This window comes from Atta colombica, unplaced genomic scaffold, assembly GCF_001594045.1.
Source record: "Atta colombica isolate Treedump-2 unplaced genomic scaffold, Acol1.0 scaffold288, whole genome shotgun sequence".
Lineage (NCBI taxonomy): Eukaryota > Metazoa > Arthropoda > Insecta > Hymenoptera > Formicidae > Atta > Atta colombica.
In genome coordinates, this window is record NW_017259390.1 from 119,927 (window position 1) to 147,625 (window position 27,699).

The following is a 27,699-nucleotide window of genomic DNA, read 5'->3' on the forward strand; positions in this document are numbered from 1 at the left end:
TATATATATATATATATAGATATTCTTTTTATCCCGTAACTGGAACATATGAACTATACAGCGATCCTGGGACGTTTTCTTAATTTTTAAATAGTGTAATGATTTGAAATTTTTTTCATGATCTTATTTTTCATAATTTTTTTTCTATTCATATAGGCTAATTATTGTACTATATTTGTGCTAAGTTTTAGTTGTTGTTTCAAATATTTTAATTTTCTTAAAAAAAACTAATAAGAAAACTAAATATTGTAAATTAAACTAATACAAACAAATTACAAATGTTTCAATCTTTAAAGAAAATAAAACTAATAACAAATAGTGGATTCCAAGAAACACATGTTCGTTTAATATAAAAAAAATGTGTTCTTGTTACGGGTTAATGATAAAAAATAAAGAGAAATTTTTCAGATAAGTCATAACAAATATATATTTGATTTGTATAAACTGGTTTTATACAAATCCACTTTTAAAGTGGCAACCAATGAAATATTGTTCCTACATTAATATCTTCTGCATTGTCTGCCGATACTTTGATTGATATCATGAAAAGCATTTATCAAAAAGACTATCACATTAACAATCCCTCAACATTTGCCGCTAAATGCGCAATAATATTCGCAACGTCGCACATAGCAATGATAAATATCGATCGCCCGATGACTCTTTCGAAGAAAACAAACGTTTAATTAAATATTCAATTCGATACGAAGCGGATTAATATTTAATTTCCTATATCGAACGATGAGCATTATTAACTTTTGATTGAAATTTTTCGCGGAAGGCGAAGCTGGCGTGCATTATCGGAAGAGAATCGAGGACATAGCCTTCGAATTCTTTTCTCTAGGAGTTAACGCGGGGTCGTTTTCAAGTTTCGTGAGGGAACTTTTCGAATCGTTCCACTATTACATATCTTCAAAAAGTTAAACAAGAAATCTGAACTGATCTCGCGCCCGTGTTCAGTGGACCCGCATTATTCTTTGTATGTTTGCATAATCAAACAGAAAAGTAGGATTCTTTAACATCACGTTCATTTGTTATACATTTTGAAATTATATAATATACATTTTGAAACTATGAAACATTATTCTTTCATACCATTATATGCAAAAATATTCGGAAGAAGGTGCGATGCCATTGATGACACAGTAAACGAACCGTATAACGAATATTTACCTGTTTATTTTCCTAGAAAAAATTCGATATACCATGAATTTTAAAGTTTCTCGTATTACTCGAACTATTAAAAAAAATAAGAAATAAAAAAAAAGAAATAAACTTAGCAATAAATCTGATTGGTGACATTAATCGTCGTCAATCATGGATTATCTTCTCAAAGATGTGACTATTACTGCTAATTATCATTTTGAGAAAGATTACACAAGTTCCGTAATTTTTGAATTTTTCGTGCGAATGCATGAGGATATAGAGACGCGATTAAAGATATGTACGAAGGATCGCGGATTTTCGTGGGAGAATAATTCCACGAGGAATAAGAGGGCGGACATGATCGCTTTTTTTTCGGTGCTTTATCCTTCGTCTTTTCCCGTCGCGGTAGAATGGTTTCGTGGTAATCTACCTGGTAAACCCGCGTCTCCCATGGCGCCCTTTTCGCCCCGGTAACCCCGTTCGCCGGGCTCACCCTTCGGACCCGGCAGGCCGGGGGCACCCCTCGTCAATGCCAAACCGCTCTCACCCTTGAAACCCTACAATGACACTGCAAGGTCAGATCCAACCAGGTCCTCCATGTGCGCTGTCAATTTCTTTTTCATTGTTGCTTCTAACGAAGCGTTAATCTGTCTTGTTTCAGAGAGGAGGGAAAGAAGGAGAGGATATTTCGAGATCTACGTCAATTAATTTAATCGATCTTAGTACTTCACCTGTTCAATTTTCACAATTCAATTTTAAGTGATAATCTATGTAATTGAATTTCTTTTTTACTTTAAGTGCCAAGATCATAAGTGCACAGCTACTTTTGTACTACATTTAAATACACTTGCGGTCTAAACAAGTTTACTTCGTGACGTAGACAACGACTACTAATATTCATGCGACTACGGAGGATTCGTTAGTTAGGGTTCAAATTTAATAGAAAATTAAGGACTATTAATGTATCTCTTTCCTCTCTCGTGCTATGATAACATCTGTGATTTATATTCTCTTCTCATAATTACAACCTGTAGAGCCAGCCCTACTGCTTAATAGGATCCTTTCTTGTTCACAAAACGCAAAAAGGTATCTCATAAATTTTGACTTATTATATATCGGCAGTTCCGTACATTTATGCAGCAATAAAACCTTTCAATTTACATGCATTATTAAAATGTAATGTGATATGATTTATATCGCGAAATATTATTAACAAGTTGATATAACAAAAACGCATAAAGGAGTCCTTTGAATTCAGAAAATTAAAATATTTTAATTATGTAATTTACGAAATGTGATTCACTGAGAATATAAGAATGTTACGCGAGAGAGAAAGAGAGAAGGCGGGATAGGGGCCGACAGAAAAAGTATTAAATAAAAATAGATAAAAATATTAATATCACACGAAAAATGAGTATAGAGAGAGAGAGAGAGAGAGAGAGAGAGAGAGAGAGAGAGAGAGAGAGAGAGAGAGAGAGGAGACACCATAGTCGCGGCAGTATAAGCTACAAACTTTGACAGGATCTTGAATACTTACGCGACAGTCTGCAGGCGCTTGCGATCGCCAGTCGATAGAGTTGCGAGAGCCTCAACACAACAACAAGCCGGGGGTAGTAGTGGTTATTAGTGATTAGTGAATCGAACCGATACACGCGGGAGAGTAGTGGGGTGGTGTTACTCGCTACATAAACACAAATTAGTTACACAAGCTACGTACACTACACGCCGAGGATCACTACTCACTAACTGTACATATACACGCACACACTTACACGCACGCTGTCAAAAGCGCTCGATATCACCTCCATCATCCTAAAAAACAACAGTGGCGAATGCCGTGGACATCTATATACACAGTCCACTCAAAAGTACCTTAGAGATCTGTCGACGAATTTGAAAGTCCATTTTTTTTTAGCAAAAAATATCAAAGACAATTATATATTAGCTTCTCTATACTGAAAAAAATTTATTAAATTTTAATATATAATATTTTAATATATCTGTTTGAATAGTACTATATAAACATTTACAGTAAATATTAACTTAATAAAAAGATGACAGTTAAATTAAATTAATGGTTTTGTATCAAGTAAATATATATTTACATTTAGTAAATATTTACTTGAAACTATTCAAACAAATATTTATTAAAATTTAATTTTTCTTCAGTGTATGTCTGAAAATTTTAAATTAAAATTTTTAAACCATAGTAATATAATTAATGTAGTAATTATAATTGTCGAACGTTATAGAGAAAATATGGAATTAAATTTTGCAGGCAAATTTAAATCTGATGAAGAATAAGTGAGACCTTCCGTAAAAATTGAGCTATAATAATCAAAAGAGATCAATTCCAAGTATTGTCCGAGGATCTGTCTCCAAGATATTTTTGAACAAATTGGCGTACTCCGTATACGTTATCTGTAGTTAAACGTACACTTGGCCGCGGCTTTGCAATCGGGACGCACGCAGCGCATCCGGAACAAGCATCTCGGATTCGCATCTCGTTAGAGAAGCAAATCGAGTGGACGGGCGAAGTTGCGAGCGAGCTTGCTTTGTGGTCGAATGGCGAATTTTACGGTTCGGTGAACCAGAGGTAAGTATCGCGAGCGGACACGTGTATTCGCGAGTTTACCGTCGTGGTTCGACCGCGAAACTGCAGCGGAACTGCCGAAGTTGCTCCGAAGGGTAATTCTCAGTGTCTGAAACTGTGTCTATAAAAGCCGGATTACAAGATTTGTGTAAATTTCACATTTAATCGCATTTTCTGCAAATGCATTATATTTCCATTTACTTGCAAAATTATTCCACACCATAGTCGCGAAAAAGAAATCGTGAACCGTAATGGCAATTACATTAAGAGAACAATTCTTCTTACAACAGAAAGGAAGGCATTAAAGAACTGATTTGTGCTCAAGAAAGTGTAAGTAAAAGGAATAATGTTTTTTTATAGATTCTGATTTTTATGAATATAATATTAATAAAAAATTCGGGACGATTAAGGAATATCTCGAAAAATTGAGCATGAACATGGTCAACGTATGTATTTATGTAAATTTCAACATTCTTGCTTAATTTTTCCTTAAAAATTTAATAAGAGCTACATTTAATCTCTCTTATTGCATCTTAATTCAATCTAGTTCTATATATCTGAAAAAATGTGTTTTTTCATTGGAAAATGTGAAACTCGTGCATGTATTTTTTTATTCATTAGTTTAAAATTTGTCATGCTTTTAGCATTACACGTGGTAAAATTCGCTGTCAAAAGTATATTCGTTCACTAGCCATTTTATTACAAAAAATGGCTCGTTGTAATTCCACAAAATAAAATACATAAAATTACAGAGAATTTAATAACTTCTAAATGGGACAGAGTACTTTTCTGTCGTAAACATATGAAACAGACGAACTTCGACATACAGAGAAAGAAACACATATTTGTGCATTAAATATACATAAATGTGATGAACGTGTTTAAAAATTAATAATTTATATGAAATTTGATTTTATAGAACAATCGTTTTTTGTATAAATATAATTATTTTACAGAAAATTTTTACGTTTTTATATAGTACTCCTCCAGACGTAATTTTCAATCGTTACATTTAAATTAGCAAAAAAATATATTACATATATTTTAAAATATTATAGTGAGAAATGCTGACTTATAATAAAAGCTAAGAATAAAAAAATGAATAGAATTGTATTTTTTGATTAATTATAACAAATTCCATTTGTCATTGTAATTCAATTTAATTTTAATTTAATTTTTATTGAAAATCAAAATTAAATAATCAGGCTCTCGAAATTAAAAAAATCAAAAATATAGTGCTACAGACAATAAGAGCTTTACACAGCGCGAGAGTTACAATTGTTGCGCAATTTATATAATAGTCATAATTTTTTCATTCGTTCGAATTAATATGTATTGAAAAGTCGTTATTTCCAATATATTATGTGAGTTTTATGACTATTATATAAATTGCGCAACAATTCCCCTTGTGTAAAGCTCTTATTGTTCAACACTATATTTTTGGTTTTTGAATTTTTATTGATATACTATATTTAATTTTAATTAATTCCTTTTTTTTCGAGAAAATATTAAATTTCTACTTTTATGCCATGAGATTGTTAAAAAATTATGTTAAATCGCAACCGCATTTCAGCTTGACACAGAAAGAGAAACCTTGAGAAACTAACATTCCTTGCAAAATCAGAATAATAAATTTCATCAATAAAATGACATTTCGAATCACGGTTTCGGTTGACAATTTCAAATACGTTAAACACCACGGTCACCTACAGTCAAAACAATCATGTCGAAGCGTTTCATTAATTTTCGACACAACCACGAGCGTTCAGGAAGTCACATGTTGTAACATGGATCAATTAACGAATATAGTTAAGAAATTTTCATCTTTATACAATTTTATCTTTATACAATTAAAATGCGTTGTGCGTTTTTAATTTTAGAGAAATTTTGCTGTCACTCGCGGAAAAAAATACAAGCGTTTGCAGAGGATGCGCCGCGCGTGGTCGCCGTTTGCAATAGCCATCGGAAAAGTTACGATCGCTCGGCAGATCTACGAGTATACTTACGATGGACCCGAAAGAGTGGTACGGTCGCACGCCAAGCTCTTAGGCGCACTAGTTTACAGGTGTTAGGCGCGTAGGCGTGTAATTCGGCCGGAAGGAGAGCGCTTTAAGCCCGCCACCCCTGTTTGTTCGCTCGCTTGCTTGCTTGTTTGTTTGCCAGCTCACAGTCTGCGATTCGCGAATGGTGCCGGTGGTGATGAATGCGAATGGAGACGATCGATGTCTCGACGTTCGCGCGAGAGGTAAAAACATGAGAATAAGAAATAAGGAGAGAAAGAGAGAAAAAGAAAGAATTAGGGGGTTGAGAAGAGGGAGAATCCGAGGAGAAGCCTCGGATATCACAATAAAGATACGTGTTATTTGCTGCTACCAACGTTTCTTTTTTTCCTATCTGCTTTCTTTTCCGTTCCTGCTTACTATTCTACTTTTTTTTCACTTTCCATGTCGTTATTTTTTTCGCATTTTTTTTTATGGGACAGACGAGTCCCAGCAGTCGCTCGAGGTACGTATGCAATTCCGAAGATGGACACGGACAGGCGAGGGAAGTTCCTGAAGGAGGCGCGAGAAAATATCATGTGTACAAAAAATATACATATGCGGTTTCGCGAACCGAATAGCGACATATCTGTAACAATGTGTTGTCGAATAACAAATAACACTTGAAATATTCTGTGGTCAGTTTATAAATGTATGAATTTCAAATTCAATGTTACTTGATTCGATAGGAATCGAATATATGTGCATGCGACCGCATTTAAAAACTATCGCAGTTGCTACATTGCAAATACACTGTAATTGTAAACATTCAATAAAAGGAATTAATTGATCAATAGGATGTTCATTGAAATCTTGTGAAAAAATTGCCTGAGAATTTCCGGTTTTTTTAGATATTTTTATTCAAAATTCCAGGTTAGAGAATGTTTTTATGCAACTTTGAAATAAATTAGAATGCAAGCAACACAAATTAACTATGTATTGAAAATTAGTAAAAAATTCTACGAGACTATATCTATTATTTTCTACAATTGCCGCAAAATCTATACGATAACAAAGATTCATTCAATATTTTCTTCTGTTGAATATTATCTTCTATTTTACCCTTTTTTAAAATAAAAACTCGCGAAGATGTACATGAATATACGCGAATGATGCTATACTTATTGTTAATCAATTATTAACATTTTATATTATCAAGCAAAAAGTGTTTGCAAAAAAACTATATTCACAAAAATTAAATTTAAAGATTAAATTTTTAAAATTTCTCTGAGTACCGATAAAATTCTGTGAAACTCCCTGATTTGTAAGAGTAAAAAAGAAATCTCCTGAAAATTGCAGGTTTTCCAAGTAGTAAACATCATGGATCAATTACATTTTTTACACGGAATTCAAATTCTAGACATAGAATCAAATTCTAGGAGATTCGTTTCCCGTTTCTTCGTGTCGCACAACCACGGCTCCGTCAAGGGAGTAAACATCTTCGCGAAGCGAGATTACAAATCGTCTCACTGCGAGGAACTTCCCTCTGCCCGTAACCGAGTGACGATGCTGTTCGGCTGCAGTTTATTCGACGATGCAAATGTGACGGAGTGACGTACGTGCTCATGCTCGCGTGACTGCGTGAAGAGTGCCGTGCCGTGCCGTGCTGTGCACGCGCGTCGTGCTTGCGGCTCGAAGCGTCTCGCAGTGCGAGCGGAGTCGCTCGTTTTCGGAACCAGAGAGCTCTCGAAGATCACAAAATCTAATATTCCGCGGGAAAAGCTCGAGACGTCGGCAATGTTCGAAAGTAGGGCGAAAGAAACCAAGAAGTCGAAAAGGAGCGAAAATGAATAAAAAAAAGTCGCGCATTTTTCGCGCAGAAGGAATCGTTACGGCGTTTGTTCTCTTCGGTACCGTGAAGAATTTAATCGGCAAAAAAATAGAAGATTGATGATTGAAATCTTCAGACGAGTCAAGTGCAATTTCATATTTAAATCTACCGAAATAATTAATGCTGAAATTTATCAGGCAAAAATCGAAGGATGATTAATACTTTGCTGATTTTCTAAATTAGATTGATTAGAATTGAGGTACGAGCAAGCAAACGAAATATGATAAAACCGATAAATATATAAAATAAACGCAGTGCTTTACGAAGAAGATCCGTTTCTCTAACGCGGCATTAAGAGCGACTATCATCGGGAATATCAAATCAGGCAATCTCTAAGGCCATGTGATGGAAATTTTGCTGACGCTAAACACTCGATCTATATATATCTACATATAGATTCAGACTGGAAAGGATGTTGTGACACGTTGTAAAAGAAAAAACTACGTTTACGTCATGCTACGTACATAAGAGAGATCTAAATGGTGGCACAACCCAAATCAAGAAGCATGCGGTTATCAGCGTCCGAGGGACGTGAGTGTTCGATATATTTTTGCTATCATGCAAAAACATGCATATACCATGCGGGACGCAGGATGCAACTGGAAGGTTCAAGAGGGTATCAGGGAACAGATTGGATGGACCATCCCTTTCTTTCTTTTTTTTTCTTCTTTTAATTTGTTTCTGCTTCCTGCTACGTTCGGATTCAATCAACGGATAACAGGATAGGTCAGATGGATGGATGGATGGCTGAGTAGGGTGGATGGTCATACGGGGTTGCTTTGGTCGATGGTCGGCGGCGGTCGGAGGACCTCGCTGAAGCTTACCCTCTTCCCTTGCTTTCCCCGAGTACCCTTCTCGCCGGGTAGGCCGGGCGGTCCTGTCGGGCCCAGTTCTCCCTTCTCGCCCGGAGATCCTGCGTGCCGTGGATAAGATGAGACATGGTGCCCGCACACCACGCTGGCTCGTCCGCACGCACGCACGCGAACGAGCAGCGCGGAATTTCCATTTTTCGAAGAGAATCTTCGAGTGATCGAACGCCAAGTGGCGTTTGACGACGGATCGCGTGATCGAGCTTTACGGAAGTAGATATAGATCGAAAGAACGCGGCATTTGCGGCGATTTTGAAATAAAACAAATTGTGCGAAGAAATTTTGCGACAGGTAACGCGATCGGTTGAAATGTTACAATGTGAATTCGAATGTAACAATGATCAATTAGGATTGAGCAATTACACGTAAGAAAATGATTTTGCTGAAGTATCTAGAAATTCAGTTATAAGATACAAATCTGAAGATAATTTTGTTGGACCATCAAATAATTATGTAGAAGGCTTAAGCGTGGATGACAATGTTGCAAAAAGTTTTAACATTCAAGCAATTAGTTTGAGCGCCCTACATAATTATTTCGATTTCAAACAAATTTTACCGAGATAAAATTTATTAAATTTTAACATATAATTTTTCAATAGCATTAACTTTTAGTTACAGTAAATAAATATTTATTTAATAACAAATTGAGAGTTCAAATTAAATTGGTTCTTGTAAAGCAAATTAAAATGGTTCAAGTAAATATAAATGTACATTAACATTAATCGAATAAATATTTATTAAAATTTAGTACATTTTTTCAATGTAACTGAATTTTTAAATACTTCAGTAAAATCATTCTTCTCGTGTAAGAATTGAAAACTGCGGTTTGTCAAGCGTCGTACAGATTAACACTTCATTTGCAGTGACGTGCTTGATCGTTACTTTTTTATCGACTGTCTTTTGATTTATCTACAGTTCTCAGATAGAACTGACAGCAATATATTCTCGGAACGAAAACGATCAATGTTGTTCTGTCACACGGCAAAAGAAACTTTTATATCTGCATAATAGGATTTTCTTTCATTTGCTCGCCAGTAATAGAATGACATTTGTCATAATTTTTGTAATACTGATATAAAAATTAGAGAATATTTCGTCTCTATAAAATTTGTTTTAAATCGATATAAAGTTATAAATAAATTTATATTATATTTTCTTTTATATTTATAAGAAAACTTATAAGAAAACTTTTTTGAAAAGTGAATTTGAAATTTGCTTATCTTCCTTTAGTGATTAATATCGCTAACACATAAACTGTTAACTGTGTGTATTGCTTGTTTTAATGCGCAAGCTACATTTTCTAGGTATTATTTATACTATAAACGAAATAGCAACTGTGTGTGTATGCGCGCGTATGTGTGTGTGTGTGTGTGTGTGTGTGTGTGTGTGTGTGTGTGTGCGCGCGCGCGCGCGCAAAAATTCCCACGTGCACAAAACGAAATTCGAGGATCGCGCGAGCGAATCGCACCGTACAGAGTAAATACACCGCGTAGCGCGCACCGTTGATTCTAAAATACGACTTTGTACAATATCGACAGTAGCGAGTTTCTGCGACTTCGCTGCTTGTTGCAGTTCGTGCCATGAAATTGCGAGACGGATTTGTATGTGGCTAAATTAATTCTGTCAGGCGCGCATATATAATGCTCGGAAACGTTGTTACCCCATCCTTGGTTCTCTGCTGTCATCGTACAACGGTATAAAGACGGATTAGCGTTCGCGTAATTTCATTTCTGTCGAATGCATTGGACTCGTATAGTTGTTAGCTGCGCTTTTCACGACGTTGTCTTCGACACGATCATATCGGAGCTATTTTATCAACGCTAGATTATTTTCTTGCACAGACGAAAATAAATTGAAAGCTTTCATCTAAAATTCACAAGGTCTACAAAAAAAGGACTTTAAATCCGGTCTTTCTGCTAAAGCCCTTTTGAGATCTTTACCTTCAATTTATTCTTGATTGGAATAAAAGATTTTATCTCAAGATATGATCTAATTACTTCTTTTTACGAAGGAGATTAATTTCATTCGAATCGAATAAACTTATTTTCGAACTGTATGTTTGCAATTTCATAAATAAATTGCATAAATTTTCAATAATTGGTTTTCCAATCGTCTCTTTAAACTAGTTACAGGTTCCATAACGAGCGCTTAAAACTGTTTCGGTGTTTCCTATTTTCCTGACGGTTCTCACTCAATTATAATCACAGTGTTTCTCTCGCGGATCAATCATGTCGTGAGGCAGGTAACTGATACTCGCGACGCTTTTGCCAATATCCGACATATCACGGTCAACACGGCGCGCTGTAAACGGTCGTTTACGAGTAGCGAGATCGGATTCTGAATACGTCCGCGATCGTAAATCATTTTCTCGCCGTCGCGCGGTACAGCAGGGTGGGCGTACGAACGTTGACGAACGACCGAGTCGTGAGATATTGGCGCGAGAGGTGAGTCGGAATTTTTTAAGCCGACAGTCACGCTCGTCTTTACGCGACGAGATATTCTCTAGCTTCTGTTCGTCGCCCTCAGGACTGCGCATTTATTACCCTTGTACTATTCACGAGAAGCGTTGCGCGTGGTGTCTCCTGTCTTGTAATTTTAAACAGGGCTGAATCTTTTACACAGAGTATCTTAGAATTGTCGTGACGACTCCCAGAGGCCACAGATTTCTCGGTTTACACTTAGAAGCGATTTTTTCTCGACGAATATTTCTTGAAAATTCTACGTCGGTCGCATCTTTATAACGTTAGCATCACTAAACATCTCAGTTCAACGAAATTCGGATTGTATATTATAAAGTTAATTCAATTTTATACGAAGTTAAGACTTATGAATTTTTTAAAACCTCTTTTGTCACATCCTATTTACTTTAAAACTATATAATCCTGGCTTTGTTGTACTGTGATATTTTAATGTGCTCAAGTAACGATGACATTTAATTATTTTTCTTTTATTATGGAATTTTTTCTTGTAATTATGTTCTTTTTTGTAAGATTATTTTCATCCAAGTAAAGGAAAAGGTAATTATGTGACTCCTATTTTCAACATGAATCCTACTTAAAATTCTATTATAATTAGCACTATCTCTTGCAAAAAGTTTTTAACTTATTCTTAGGATGGGATCAAAATGTGAAATATTGCTGCCATGATTGGCATTTTGTCGACAGAATTAACGCAAAAGTAGGAAGGCTAAGAGAACGTATTTATGAAAAAAAATTTCTGAATCTAATAATATCTTAATATTATAAGTTTAGAATTTTCTATGACATTAAATTATTTGAATTTTATGGGGGGGGGGTTCTAAAAAAAAAACTTGAAGAAACTAGATTCTGTAAAAGAAGACTCACTTTATCATCATAGGTAGTCACATCATAATGTCTCTTTCATTTAAACAATTTTTTGCATTTTGTGAATTATCTTAATCATTTCAAGTATATTTTTATTAAACTCAAATCAATAAATTATCTGACGACGTGATTGACTTGAATATAATTAAAAAATACAAAAATTACACAGAAAAATGAAATGGAGGATCAAATTACCGCGTTTTCCTCTACGAATTTCGTGAGATATCACCATGTACATAAATGTGTGCGCAGTTTTTTGGTGCTCCTCGAGGACGCTCAACTCCCGAAGGGTTAACGTCCGATCCGCACGGGACGAGTGGCGGTAGAAAAAAAAAGGAGGCTCGCGCGAATGGCAAAGAAAGATTTGCTCACGGCCGCATATATTACTATGCTGGCGAGACACAGCGTATATACGCCCACCGTGCGTGATCGCTTCTCGATCTCCTCTTGACTGAGAGGAACCTGCACGGTCATCCAAGTCAAGATTTCCTCGTCAAATATTTCCGCCTTTTCTTCGTCCGAGGTCACGTCAGCGCGCGAAGATAATCGATTCGCGAAGATAATCGGATGAATATCACATAGCGTTCCGATTCCGAATTATTGTGTGTGATCGACTTAATTCTCTCGTGGATCACTAATGATTTCTCAATCAGCGCACTGCCCGTCAAAAGAATCCACGAGGAAATAATAAAGTGGAAGATTATAGCATTAAATAATATTATTAAAATAATGATGTGGAAAATATCAATTTTAATAAACGATGTGAAAAAAATAGTAATTTAATAAAATGTATTAATTGAAATGTAAAATACTGTCGAGAAAATGAAAAATAAACGACGCAAAGAAAAAAAAAAATATCTAGTTCCATGTATGATTACGTGATATAATTAGAAAAGCTACGATATCAGATTCAAATGAAATGCTAACGAAATAAATAATTTGCATAGAAGATTCGCAGAGAGTTACCGTGATATGTTCTCGTATTCCTCACGGGAATGCAATTGACGTGTAATGTTTAATCATTTATTTCGTATGCAGATTATCTCGTTTGTATGCTTACCAGGTGGTCCTGGTGGACCAGGTGGGCCCTCAAATACTCCACTTGGAAACTGCTCACCCTTTAAGGTCGTCGTGAAGCCCCGATCGCCTTTATCACCCTTGTCACCCTGTCGAAAATAAACTTTCGATGATTTTTCGATAATTATTCCATATTTACGCAACTCCTCTCTCATATTTCTCGCTTCGTTACAATAATTATTTTCTGAAAATGAAATTATCACGTTTCTTTTTCCACGGCAATTCTGTCCAACGCATACGACAGGTTAATTAAAAGAACACTTTCCTAAATGGATAGCATTTGATGATCCTTTATCGTGGCAGTATCAAGCGTCAGTAATTAATATGCAGGAACGTGCTTTCGAATGTAATTAATTATAGTTGGATTAAATTAACAATGCGCCGGACGTAATTAATACTCCATTGTTCTGTAATCGCTCTGTTGTACTTCATTAATAATTATCGGTTACATAACCTCTTGAATGGCAATATTAAGAGCATAATATCAACGTTGCGCTTTTTTTCAACGACGATAGTTATGTACGAGCTTAGTTTTTACGTGTAAAAAAAAATTTCAAATAATACGAAAAATAGTGCACAGTCTTCTCATCTTCGCGCTAAATATGTAGATTGAACGGTTTATCGCTCGTTATTAAGCGAAATTGAGAAGCCGCGCCGTTGAAATTTGAGAGAAATTCAAAATCTCATGAGATTAGCCGGATTTGTTTCAAACCACGTACTTGAAAGCACGTGGCCCGTAATCATTACGTAATTCCACGGTATAACGTGGTTACCTGCGGTGATACATCCGTAATATTAAATCACTCTCTGCGGAATTTTGAATCCGTGGTATCAGATGTTTGATATTTCGAAATACGCAAGCCCGCGATTATGCGTGAAATCGCGCTTTATAATATTAATTGCGTAAATAAAGTTAAGTTTAATTCCAGTTAAACGCCAATATTACCAATCGACTAGCTATCGACAAATCGGGAGATAATTTATACAATGATATGATGTAACATATTTATGAAAATAAAATTTATTTATATTATCTTGTGAATATATCATGTTCACGCGAGAATCCAAATTTTGCGACAATATACTTTTTGCTTTTTGTCTTTACTTCTTTAATGCCGGAATAATTACAAATCCTTTTAATACATTTTTAATTAATGAGAATTAATTTATCATTTGAGAGATAATTTTAGTTTTTTAATTATCTTTCCAGCTCAACTTTGATGTGTATATAATTAATTCCGTAACAACTTTTTGATATGTTTAGAAATTATCTATATATTACATGCAAAAAAGCGCAAATGAGATTTATAAATTCCAATAAAACTTTTCAAAAATTCTCTATGGAATATTTTTATTAACGTTCTAATATATTTTAAAAAAATAATATTGAAAGAATCTTTTAAATAGGTCACTTACTCCTCCCACTCTTTTTAACGTTAGTACATTCTTTGCTAAGAGAAAGAATGCTATTTTCACTCCTTTCATGATGGGAAGCACCTGTCACGTCATGAAAAAGAGGATCGAGAAAAGCTCTTTAAATTTACAAAAATAGGTGACATTTGATATCTCGATATCCCAAAGAGGATGGTCGACGTGTAACTAAAGATAAAACGTGGATTAAATCTGTCTGATTTACCTTGGGACCTGCAAGTCCTGGCGTGCCCGTCGGACCGATGGGCCCGATCGGCCCGGGCGGGCCCTTCTCCCCTGGTGCGCCGACCTCGCCCGGAATCCCCTGTCTGCCCTCATGTCCAGGAAGACCCTCGGCTCCTGGCGGACCGGGTGGTCCCGGCGGTCCGGGTTCACCCGGCTCTCCCTGTTACGTCCCAAGAGCGTTACGTCGTTACGGCTTTTCTCTCCGGCGAGAGCCCTCGACACAAGAGTGTCTCTCGGTACTCGTCGGTTTGTGCCACGGACTGACGGGGGATCGACAAGGGGAAGAGAGAGAAGAAGGGGGTCAAAGAAGAAGGAGAGTCGTATGTGTGATGTACGATCTCTCGGGTGAGGATGGCGGAACAGTAAAAGAAATAGATAGGAAAGCGAGAGAACGAAAGATAGATAGAGCAAGAGAAAAAGAAAGAGAGAGAGGGGCACAGACAAAGTTAGTAAAGAGTGGAGAGAAAAAGAGAGAAAGAGAGATAGAGAAGAAGGAGGTATGTGGACTGGCGGGTGGACGCAGGAAAAAGGAGAACTCGCGAGAGAACAGTGCATGGAAACGAGAAAGATCTCTGCGCGCACGCGCGCGAGCGGGGGAGGGGAGGGTACGGAGTTGCTCTTCGCGCGGATTTATGGTTTCACGATGCGGCGAATAACTACAGCAAATTACGAAATGGACCTTTTATTGTGTTACCGTATTACTATACGATGCTGCTTCGATGGCGCGAAACGGCGGGTGAAGAGTTTTCGTTTAGCGAGAGAATTTTTCATTATCTCTCTCGTAAGAAGATGCCCAAAGATACTGGAGATGTAACCGGATGCTGGAAAAATATCTTCATGGTGGTCTTTAAGATCGTTTCTTTCTTCCATAGATACTTTCACGCGATCGTTTTCGACGTAATGTAGAAAAGTTTCCGATGTAACAGAAACCGTTAAAAGACAATGTCCATTGTCCGGAGCTAAAATCGCGGTACGATAAGTTCGAAGGTAATTTTGAAATATCTTTAAGCGAACAAGTTTTATCTTTTTTTCTACAGTTATTGGCACTTATTCGAAGTAAAGTAATTTAATGAAACAGAAAAAATCAGAGCTGGTGAGATGAGAGAAAGAGAGAGAGAGAGAGAGAGAGAGAGAGGTTTTAATTATACTTTTAAGTAATAGTTTTAACTAATAGAATTTTTGTAAAATCGTTTAATTAATTCTTGTTTCCATATATTTCATCATTATCGGAGAGAAACTCAACAAGCGAATATCTTTGTCAATTTTGTCAATTTTTTTTGCAAAATTAAACATCCCGATAATAAAATCATAAATATTTTTGAATTCCTATCGAATTAAAATTCCGCTAAAATTATCGGAAGATCAGAATTTTATTTTTAATAATTAATACTTGTGCCCGGCGCGTGTATGACGATACGAAAAATATCGCTGTCAGCACGTGTCATATGCGGAATACTACGCGTGCTCTCTCGGGTCAAATATTAATTAGACCCTTCATCAAACGCATTCGGGGAACGATGAATGCCGCGGTTCGTCGAAGGCCCAGCTATTGAAACAGCATTTTCCAGCGGCGATGAGACAACCCGCATATATACGAGTGAGCAATTAATTTCTGTCACGACCGAAGAGACACATCAGCGGGGGCCGAGCATGAACGACCTCGCCGGAGAGCAACCACCCTGCACCCCCGTAGCAAATGCGCGCGGAGAACACGTGTTTATATGCGTTCGCGAGAGACAACGCTGAACGCGGGAAAGACGATGTGCGCGATAACGCGTCGCGACTCGACCACATTGAGCGCATACACATGCATGCAATCACGAGCCTGGATAATGGTCGAGACAAATAACGATGGATCGTCGTTCGGTGCGTACAGCGGGACACCACATACACGCACAATATGCCCAGGCAGACAGAAATGTACGAGCAACGCAACGTTTAGAGAAGTCTACGACACGCGGCATGCATGCGCCAGACGTATTGTACATACACGTAGTACGTACACATATATACCTGCACCCGAGGGCGCAGGTGCCCCGCGGATGAAAACTCAACCCGGAATAGCCCGTCGAGACGCGTTTTCGGAGATATACGCGGTCGTCGCGAGCATTTTGCGTGAGGGCAACATGTTTCATGGTTGACAAAAAAAGAGAGAAAGGATAGAATAATTCTTCGATGCAGCCTATTTTTTTAATTTCTCTCCCGCATACGCCGGAACCGATAGAGGCCTGAAGCACCGAGAGCCGTAATCAAACAATAGGTCTGAATACTCATACAAGAATATTCATATGAGAAGACAAATATAAAAGCTCTGTCATATTTTAAAATGATTAAATATTTTCTTTGTTATAGAAAAATTAAAAAATTAAGTGCCGCTCTTTTACTTTAAAAGTGACACTAAAAAAAAAGTGATTTTAATTACTATGAATGAGTTACGAATGTATCAGAATCATAATTTATAATTATATAAATTTATAATATATAATTGATATAATATATAATTTGATCCAGATCATTCAAATTCTAAATCGCCGCCATATTTTTTGTATTACTTTCAAATAAAATACATCTGTAATTTTTTCACTTTGTTAAAAATATATGTAATACATCCTTAAATAAATATTATCTAATCATTAACTTAACTTTATAAAAAAATCATTACAACTCGAAAAGGATTTTTAAAAAATCGTCAAAAAAGTTACTCATATTAAAAATATATTCTTTCGATAATATTCGATTATAGTTAATAATTTTTTGTCAAATTGAAAAATACTTTCCCACTTTTCTGGGAAACTTAATTTTTCGAATTGTGTCGAAATAAAAGAACGATGTGAAACTATATGGCATATTATTTTAAGAAAAATTTAGTTGAATAAAATCCTTTTACTTGATTCAAATATAATAAATATCAGGTTATACTCAACTACAATGGAGCTATACTTCGATGCAACTAATTAAATCAGCTTAGACTATTTTACTTTGCTTCTGCGGAATCTTCTGTGAAAAAGAATGGAAGCATGAAAAACGACAAACTTCTCGCATCCCATGAATACTTACAATTAGATGTAATGGGGGGGGGTTCTTTAATAGAATAGTTAACTATGGTTAGCGTTTCATTATTGAATTCCGAACGTGGTTCTAGTCATAGCGTCGCTAGAGAAAGCAAATTTAGCTCATTATGGCTAACCACCCCTCCAATATTTCGCGGTCGCGCTTGTCATTTATTATTTGCATTACCTTTATGCTTTATCATATCATTATGTCAAGCATTCTCGTCTATTTCCATGTAAATATATTACAACGTGCTCGTATCTTCAAAAGCATCTCTATCGATACTCGCAATCGCGTTCGCATTGCAACTATATTGAAATAGGTCAGATGCGTTTCTCTTTTAGAGCAGCAGATACACTTTCTGAAGCAGCATTCTCAAAATAAGATTTATTCTCTCAAATAGACTTTCGGTGCAACTGCCTCTGATTTTCTTTCGCTTTAATGTCACTCCTTCTTAGTAACGAACAATTCATCCGAGATATATCACGATAATCGACTCACGAGTATACATTGTATATTCGGGTTTCGGTTGACCAACGCCCGCCGGAGAATCAGCAATTACTTATTCATTCCCGACAGCTACATCAATACACCATCATCGTGCGATCATGCGACTGCGATACGATCACAGGCAAGTCTACGGATACCACCTACGCGCTATAAATCGCCCGCGCATTCATCCAGCGGGTGGATGCACATCCGTAGGTGGATAGCACACACACACACACACACAACACACACACACACACACACATCGCACTAGAGAGAATAGGATAGACTGCAGATGTTACAAAGTAGTATCATGCAATGCACGCACGCACGCGCCCAATGTGCGGGCGCGTGTGCGATTTTCGCATCGGCATGCGGGACGGGTGTGGTGGGGTCGTGCATTTTTTACTCGCGCCTTATGTGCACCAGCGTAACGCTACCACGTTTCTGTTTTTTTGCTTCTCTCTTCCCCTTTTTTTTCCCTCGCGCACACGTTTCCCGCAGGGATTTTTTCGCGGCTACGCGACCACGTAATCCGCGCTTCTCGCGTAAAATTCCCTCTCGCGGAGGCGTTCGTGAATTTCGAATGCTTTTTTTCCCTCGCGTATGTTTTTCTTTTAGTATTGACACCTTGCCTGCACGTGTTGTGTCGAATGCAAAATCAAACTCAATCATAAAAGTTTATTTGAAAAATATTACTGATAATTGTGAATATTTTAGTAAACTAAAAAGCATTATCAATACTTTATTTCATCAGACTTCTGTTATATTCAAGATTTACTTTTTCTTTTACATGTATATAAAGTTGCATAAAAATAAATAATTTGATTATAGCAAACATTTATCGACATCGTGGATAAACTTTAAGCGAAAGATTGTCTTTGTTACAAAATCATCACGAAGATTTTTTTCGACAAATATATATATATATATTATTATATACACATATTATTGATAAAAAAAATTTTGAATATTCCATCAGATAAATTAAACAATTTTGTTATTGTTAATATTTTATTTTATCAAAATCCTCATATTTTCAAGTTTTATTATTTCATATGCATAAATACCATATAATGTTGCAATAAAAATATATAATTCAATTAATTTATCACGGACATCAAGATAAAATATAAACGAAAAATTGCAAAATTCAGATCTGATCTCTTTCATCGTAAAATTCAAGTTGAAAATTCTTTTGCCGGAATAGCCGAATATCTGAAAATTCTTCGACTGTAAATTTGACTCTGAAAATTCTACGTTGTGAAACCGTAATTCTAAAAATCTTCCGCCTTCGGAATTTGATAAAGCGATACATCTCGAGCGACGGGACGATATCCCCTTTGAGACCCGAACGGCGCTCGAATAGAAGCCGTCGTCGAGCCGAGTCAAAGCACTACCACGGAGCGGATGTACGAAACGTGCAGAGAGGGGAACCGGTTCCATCTCTTACTCTGAAAGAGTATAGGATATCGCACTGTTGGCACTCCACTACCGATCTCCGCGTCTCCGATCTTTCAAGGAATACGAATTCGATGCCGACAAGCAGCAACAGCAGCAACAATCGAAGCTGAGTCGAGAGGCTGTGTCTGCCTTTCGCGATAGGATTTGCATTCGCCCGAAAGAATGGAATATCGCGAGGCAAGGCGGTGGTGGCTTTCCTTCGTGGATCTTCGTGCGGTCTTTCCTTTCGCGTATCGAGACAATCGATTATCGAGAATGGTATACGAGGCACACAGTAACTTGTACACGACCCCCGATAGAGAGAGTAGAGTAGAGAGAAAGAGAGAGGAAGATGGGGCGTAAGAACGGAGGAATCGAACCGTAAAATAAAAGGGTATATCTTGTAAGGGGTCCAACGAACCTCGCGCATGTCGATATGGCGCGAACACAGCGGGATGATTCGACTCGATCGTTGTGCGATCTTTCGAGTTACAACTACTCGAAACTTCCTTCTGCCGTGTTCGCGCCTCGTTCGTTCCCTCGAACAAATGGTGCTCAGCGTGAAACTGCGTCGACCGCGACAAAATTCCACTACGTGATTAAGGGACGGATATATACAGCACGCTCGGTATCGGTTATCCGACCGATAAATAAACCTTCCCCGACAACTTCCGGTTGTCGCGACAGCGAACGAGAACGAGAACTAAGTTTGCAATCTCGGAGAAAGGGAGAATTAAATCGCCCCGGGATTCCTTCGAGGTGAGCAAACTTTTGTAACTTCTTTGCAACGCGACAGTTCGTTTCAGCAGGGCATTTTCTACTTTCACCAGCGAATTTAGAATGATCTGGTGGTGTTTAAGCGTCCTCGAGAAAGTATGAATAAACAAAAGATAAGTTCTGAAAATATTCAAGTTAATCTGCAATATTTCTTTCTCTTTTTTTTCTATTTCTTTCCCTATTTTCAAATACGAGAGCAGTTTAATAAATCAGACTTTTTTAACTTTTTTAAACAAAAATTTAATTTATTTGTCAACATCTTTTTTTAAAAAGTTACTAACTTATCGAACTATGTATATCAACGCAATGCTTAAAAAATTTAATGCCTTAAAAATAATGGATGCAGAATGACATTTACGGAAATATTGAGTAACAACAAATAATTGATATATTTAAATTTATAAAATGTCTCAAAATAGAACGTCTTCTAAAAATAGATTAGCAACAGAACTTTTCGGCTATTAAAAATAGCCGAAGAGAGTTCTGTTGCAAAATTTGAATCGAGCACCATTCGTCAAGGGATCGATAAAAGGGAAGAAAAAGGGGACTTCCCGAAAAGCAGGCGCACTTACTTTCAGTGGTATGATGTTCTGCGCTGAGATATTAACCCCTTTCTCCTGAAGATCCTAAAAGTAGGTCAACACTACGGGTAAAAAACCAAATCGCTACAAGACAAGAACAGGAGGAGGGGGTCATGAGAGGGGGGGAGGGGGTTGACGATTTCGGTATCGGGCGGAAAGCATGAGGTTCACGTCGATTTTTTTCAGGGGGTGGATAAAGGAGAATACGGGTTCTCGTATCTCACTGCTCTTCCGAATCCAAGACATGCCCAGAGATATACCTAAATACTGTAACTTAAAGTAAACACCATTACCAACCAAAAACCAAAGTGAAAAAGTGCATCGCCGATGGTCGTTCATTCAGTGGTCTCTCTCATTATCGTTCGATCACAATCAATAACACAAGTATTACATGATAGGCATCAACATTATTACCCGAAATTATATTATTCTATACATATTCTTATCCTTTAACAGGATGGGAAAGCCACTATAAAGGCGCTAAAACAGTGTCGTATTTTGAAGCAACGAATACAACAAAATAATAAATTATGACAAATTTTACTCCAGAAAAAAACTGTAAGATTTAAAAATAGATCTCCATCCTCTAAAGGTTAAAGAGTAAATTCCTTCTGAGATTATATTAAGTCGGAATCGAAAGTCGGATCGACAGAAAAAAGAGAGGCCCCGATTCGACGATCGAGCATCGACGACGCGCTTCGTTTCGTGTAAACCAACGAGAGAACGCTACACCGAAAGCACCGCACGAGGCAACGACTAGCTAAAGAACAACTGGACGACGAGATCCGCGGCCTGTCGCGCATCCGGGATGTATGCGACGACGCGCGGACACAAAAAAAACTGACATACAGGTATAACAAGGGGTTGACGGTGGGGAAAAGTGAATACAGTGGGGACAGGGAATGAAAAGAAGAAGAGAAGAAGCGACGACGACTACGACAATGTTGGACAAGATGATGTTTGACGAGATGATGGGTAAGAAACAGCGGAGGGAGACGATTGAGGAGATTGGAGGACGTCCGTCCGGATCGCGACACCGAGAAGCGTGTCGCGCCTTCCGAGGAGGAGGAAGCCGGTTTACCTTGAGGGCGACGATTTCCGCGTAGCCGAGCGTCCCGCCGCGGAGCGTCGTCACCGACCTCTTTAACCCCAATCCCTGTGCATTGACCCGTAGGCGAGAAAAAAGGAAAGGTTTATTTATTTGCTCTCGTACTGCGATGTCGCGTTGCCGTTGGCTGTTGGCGGTCGAGCGCGTAACAGATTTTTACATGAAATTTATTTTCACGACAGATGGAATCCGCGTGCGGGAAAGAAGCACAATGCGAGAGATCGACGGGATTATTTTTTTTTCTCGCGCTAGGAATTCTGGTTAAGACAATGGCTGTGTTCAACAGAAAAAAATAATTTTACACTCTTACAGAAATCTAACGTATTAGAGAACGTAATACTTAATTTATTTATTTTAAATATTAAAACTGTACAACAGTGCTTTTTTAATTTTACAACAGTCTTTATAAAAATTTAGTTCTCTGGAAGGAAAGTAATTAATTATATATTTTTAGTATTAAAAGCATTGTACAACTGTTATAAGATGTAAAAGCGCTATACAACAGTTTTGTAATAATTTTATAATAGTTGTTGATACAAAAATTTAATACCAAAAGGTAGTAATTAATTACTTATTTTGAGTATTAAAAACACTATAGTGTGCTTTTAATACTCAAAGAAAGTATACAGTTAATTACTATCTTCCAGTATAAAATTTTTGTAAAATTCTTTAATATAATTATAATTTGTATATTTAGATCTAGTGAGAAATTAAGAGCAAGACAATTATATTAAAGAATTTCAACAGTTGCAAATCTCTGCTGAACGCAGCCAATCACACTAGTTCCACTGCCGCTGCATTTTGACGGATGACGCGCGACGGATCGTTCGTTTTCCGTTGTACGTCGTTCGAACGTGCAAAACGTCGTGAATGAGTTTTACGACAACAAATCGCACGCAACAGTTGACGCGATTTTTTTCCGGACCATTACTTTTATCCTACCGTTATTTATTGATGACAAATGTTTACTGTATGATAAAAATTATTTCCTTCCTCCGTACAATAAATACATAAAATAAAATATCACTTTCGAATAATTTCATTTACAAAACTTATAATTTATATGATCGCAAAAATGAAATTAATTATCGTTTCCTAATTACTGCTTTAATATCTAAAATTGCGTCTGTTTAACTTACTCCGGAATCGATTTTGTCTTAAATAAAAATCTAGAAAAATACATATTTATGTATTGTGACTGTCAAACATTTCCGGAAAATAATTTTATTGAATAGCTCAGATAAAAAATCTTTATAAATAAAGATCAAGTATATAACTATTAGTATATCCTAATATTTATGAAATATTTATAAAATATTGTGTTCTTAAATTGATTATAACAAGAATCTTATTAATTTATAATTTAAATTGAAACAAAATTGACAAAAATTATCGTAAAATTATATGTTAGCTGGAAACTTTTGGCAGCCACTGTATAATCTTTATATCGTAAATTTCATTTAGCCGTCAATCGTCTTTGTGCTTCATCGCACGCGGACTCCGTGCGTGATATGCTCGTCGTCGTGTGGCAACGCATCGATCGATACTCGAACGCGCTTGTTGCACATTGGATCGAGAGGACGCAGAACCTCGGTGATTTCGCCCTGGACACGAGCGTATGCATATGCATGTGCACGGACAAATGCATCGTGCATGCATCGTCGTCCTCGAATGAAATCGCTTGAGCATCGCTCGACTTCCAGGGTGAAACTGGTTAGGTCCTCGAACCTGGCAACGACAGGAGGAACAGTATACTTCCTCGTCGTATGACACTTCGTGAAAGAAATCGCGCGCGCAAGTGCGCTCGAGCGGAATGAGGAAGCTCCGACCTTAAAAAAAAGCGATGGGTTAAATAAAACACTAAATTCTTTATATAGGATCGAGAATTGCTGCGTGAAATGTTATTTCAGATGCTTTGACGATTTTACAAATCTCATTTTCGCGCGAGAGATTTAATTATCATGTATATAAACGCGGTGATAAATTAGGCCACCCATAGAGCTTCGGATATACGATTTCCCGGAGGATTCATATATAAAAGTCCTCGTTCTACTTCGGATCGCTCCAAAGCGGAGCTTCCCCTGCGCATGACATTAATTTCTTCGCTTCGATTCATTCCCAGATATTTCTGAAATTCTTCGGGCTGAAATCACGAAATCCATGTAATTTATTCGATTAATCGTTGGTCCTTTGACGCTTCACGGCGACGCGATCGAGAAGGCGTTAATAACATTCCCGCTCGAGTGCACTTTTACCATGTGAAATGGGATTTGCAGCTTTACGCGCGATGAAAATATCGTTTTACTTCTTCTGCCCGCACACCCTCTTCCGTCGTCCCTTCAGGATTTATCCCGTATTCTTCTCGCCTCTCTTTCTCTCTCTGCCCTGTGTGTAGTCGGCCACGCCGGTACTACACACGTTCCATGGGCTTTACGAGATTGCACTCTGAAGGACGACGACGGAGGGCTGCAGGGCGAGAAATGAGAGAGCGCAACACGCATTTTCACATTACGACTGCGCCGGCGGATATTGCTTTACTCTGCGCCAGATAGCGTAGCTTAGATACCTTTACTGCGGACAAGACGTCGAATCCGGGGCTGCCCAGCTCGCCCTTCTGCCCTTTGTCGCCGGGTCGGCCCTGTGAACAAAAGAGATCGGTGCTGTGTATTACGTAGAGTAATAACGACGATACAATAGACAGAATAAACAGGCTTTTTTCGAAATGAGTGTTGTATCAAATATCTCTCGGCTCTTGCTGCGCATTATTTCTAATTTGTGAGGTAGTTATAAAACTTCGAGAAAAAAATTGAATTTTTTTTAAAGTTTCTTTTTTCTTACATACAATTCTATACAATCTTTTAAGAGAATTTTACCATTTCTTTTTGATCTGTTAAATATCACCTCTTTCTGATGTTAAAACGATACGCCGAGATTTCATTTTCACATCAGCTTTGCGTATTGAATCACTATGAAGACACTTCCGACTTTCAGCTTTAATTAAGAATTCTAGGGCACTCATTCCGTGTTAGAAATATCCGATAGCGTAGAGCTCAAAATATCTGTATGAAGATTCTGCAGATTCTACTATTAATTAAATAAGACTCTCTTTCAGATAATTTTCTAAAGTCTACGAAGATATCTTAGATGCAAGATTTTGCACTTTAATTTCGCCGTCAATTATTTTTCATAATGACACATATATAATTAGTCCTGAACTATTTTATCTTCACAGACGTAATTACTTATATTAATGTCAATAAATATCAATAAATATAAATACTCCCTACAATTCATGCCACCAAATTAAAAAACAACGTCAATTAAACTCTCAATTTTTGTCTCTCTTCATAACAATAAAAAAAAAAAAATAAAAAAAAATTATTAAACAAATTAGAAGATGAGAAAATATTACTCTAAAAAAAATACTAAATTTTAATAAATATTTGTTTGAATAGTTTTAAAGAAATATTTACTAAATGTAAAATATTTCTTTGATACAAAAACCATTAATTTAATTATCACTTTTTTTTATTGAATAAATATTTGTTTATTGTTTAACTTAATACTATTCAAAGAAATATGTACCAAGATTTAATAATTTTTTTTTCAATCTAGACGAACTTAAAAATCAAACCGCATATTTTTTTTTATACTGTATAAAATACTGCGCTAGGATCAGATTCAATCTACAGTTGTTCTAGTAACGATATCCGATCAAAAGTTCGACCAAAATCCTATAAAAAAATCAATCCTATTTCACTGCATGCAGTTTTTTCAGATCCACTTCTGCGTATTCACTGTATCGATGCACGAGAACTATATTATCGTGTGACGTATATCCTTCATGGACATATCTTGATGAAGAGAGCGCGGACCTGCATAAAATTTCGAACTTCGCAGACACGAGGGCAATTCGGATTACGCGATCCAACGAGGGTTAAAATCGTAATTTAATATTTCGTCCGGGTCAGCTTGCAGTGTAGATAGCGCGGTTGTAAATTTTCAAGAAGATAAACCTGTGTGTTTGCACGCCGGATCTTGCCTCTCCATGAGTAGCGAATAGAGAGTAAACTGCGTGATCCCGAGGCAAATTGCGGAGTCACAGCTACCACCGCTTGTAACCCGCGCTACGACTATTTGCACGAAATCTGATATAAACGCTGGATTCGTTATTCGAATCTCGGAATACCCTTAGTACGGTTCGGCGCCGGGTGTTGGTCGCCAGTAACTGTGTACACACTCGTTTGCCACATTCGTTTAAAAAGAAAACGCCGGCCGGGCAAAGAGAGGAACGCGAGGAAGGAGTCGATCGTGCGGGTCCTTTCTTCCCGGCTATCGACAGAACAAACAACTAGCGATATTTGCAATGCACTTATTGCTCTCCCTTCCTTTTATCCTCGTTTCCTCCCTCTTTCTCTCTCTTTTTCAATCGCGCACGTTCTCGTTTTCCTCTCGGACACATTTCCTCGCTATCTATTTGTTCTGTCGTTTGTACCTTACCGCCACCGAGATCCAGTCACGTCAGTGTTCTACCATACAATACGTCCTCATGTATATTCTCTCCCCAGTCTATCAGGTACCTGAGCGTACAGAGTATTCCAAAACCATCGTCCGTGAATTCCTCGTAATAGATTGTTCTTTGATGAAAATTTTGTTGGACAAATAATGGTTGACAAATACGTACGTAAGCGAGGCGTTAAATTTTTCCGAGGATAGACAATTAATTTGGAGGATTAATTTGTTTCAGTTTGAGTGCAAGGTCGAAAGTAATCGACGCATATGTCATATATCTAAGATAAATTTATTTAAAAGTAAAACATATATTATAGAATATCATTTCAATATCTAATTTTGATGTAATTGATGCTTTTCTTACTTACAATTAGCTGATGTATTCGTATAATTTGTTCTAATCTTAATATTGTTAAGAACAATTAAATTATTAAAATCAGTTTTACGATAAAAAGCTAAACGCTTATTGCTCAATCCGCGTTATTCGTACGTGAAAAAAAAAAAAACAATTTTGCTAAAATATCTAAAATTTTTAACAATATTAAATCTTATAAAATCGTATGTATGAAAAATTTTGTTGAATACAGATTTGAAAATAATTTTATTTTTTTTATCAAAATAATATTGAAAACAAAAATATTGAAAACTCAAACTGATTGCTAAAATTTCAAATTTTTTTACAGCAATGTTCAATTTTTAATTTCCAACATAATTGTTTTGATCATCCAACAAAATTATTTTCAGTTCTGTATATGTATATCGAGCAAAATTTTAGCTCTTTCAACTTTTGTTCTTTTCATATAATAAAGTTCGTTGAATATCTTGAAAGGCTTTAATATAAATATTTTAATAAAATTTTTGTGTAAATATAAATTTTTATGCCTCCCCCCAATTGAAATTCTAGATATGTCTATGAAATCACAATCTTTTCGCAATTTTTAAGCATGTAGTATATCTCGGTAGCTGCGTGTCTTAAATAATGACAATATTCAAATAACATCCACTCGAGATCAAGTAAGAGATTATATTTTCTTATCTGACCGTCCGCATGGCGAAAAAACACTTATTAGTGTGTCGTCAATCTTCTTAATTAATCACGTAGCGTCTGTAATTAAGGGAAATAGCAGTAATTCCGCGACATCCTGAGCGACATCAAACGTATACGCGAAACACCGCCGTGCAC

General features: G+C 36.8%; 1 protein-coding gene across 16 annotated transcripts in view; it reads right to left on the minus strand.

Annotated features, from left to right (window-relative positions):
* Nucleotides 1-27,699, minus strand: part of LOC108689963 (collagen alpha chain CG42342) — a 168,321-nt gene that overhangs the window by 19,478 nt on the left and 121,144 nt on the right. For 15 of the 16 annotated variants that reach the window (XM_018196974.1, XM_018196969.1, XM_018196967.1 and 12 more), the window contains 6 exons: nt 24,571-24,642; nt 20,888-20,941; nt 14,536-14,715; nt 12,883-12,988; nt 8,434-8,522; nt 1,577-1,703 (listed from right to left, as the gene is read on the minus strand). In XM_018196974.1, the coding sequence (XP_018052463.1) occupies nt 1,577-1,703; nt 8,434-8,522; nt 12,883-12,988; nt 14,536-14,715; nt 20,888-20,941; nt 24,571-24,642 (628 nt within the window). The remainder of the gene's footprint in view (nt 1-1,576; nt 1,704-8,433; nt 8,523-12,882; nt 12,989-14,535; nt 14,716-20,887; nt 20,942-24,570; nt 24,643-27,699) is intronic. The other variant, XM_018196975.1, reaches the window with a different exon arrangement.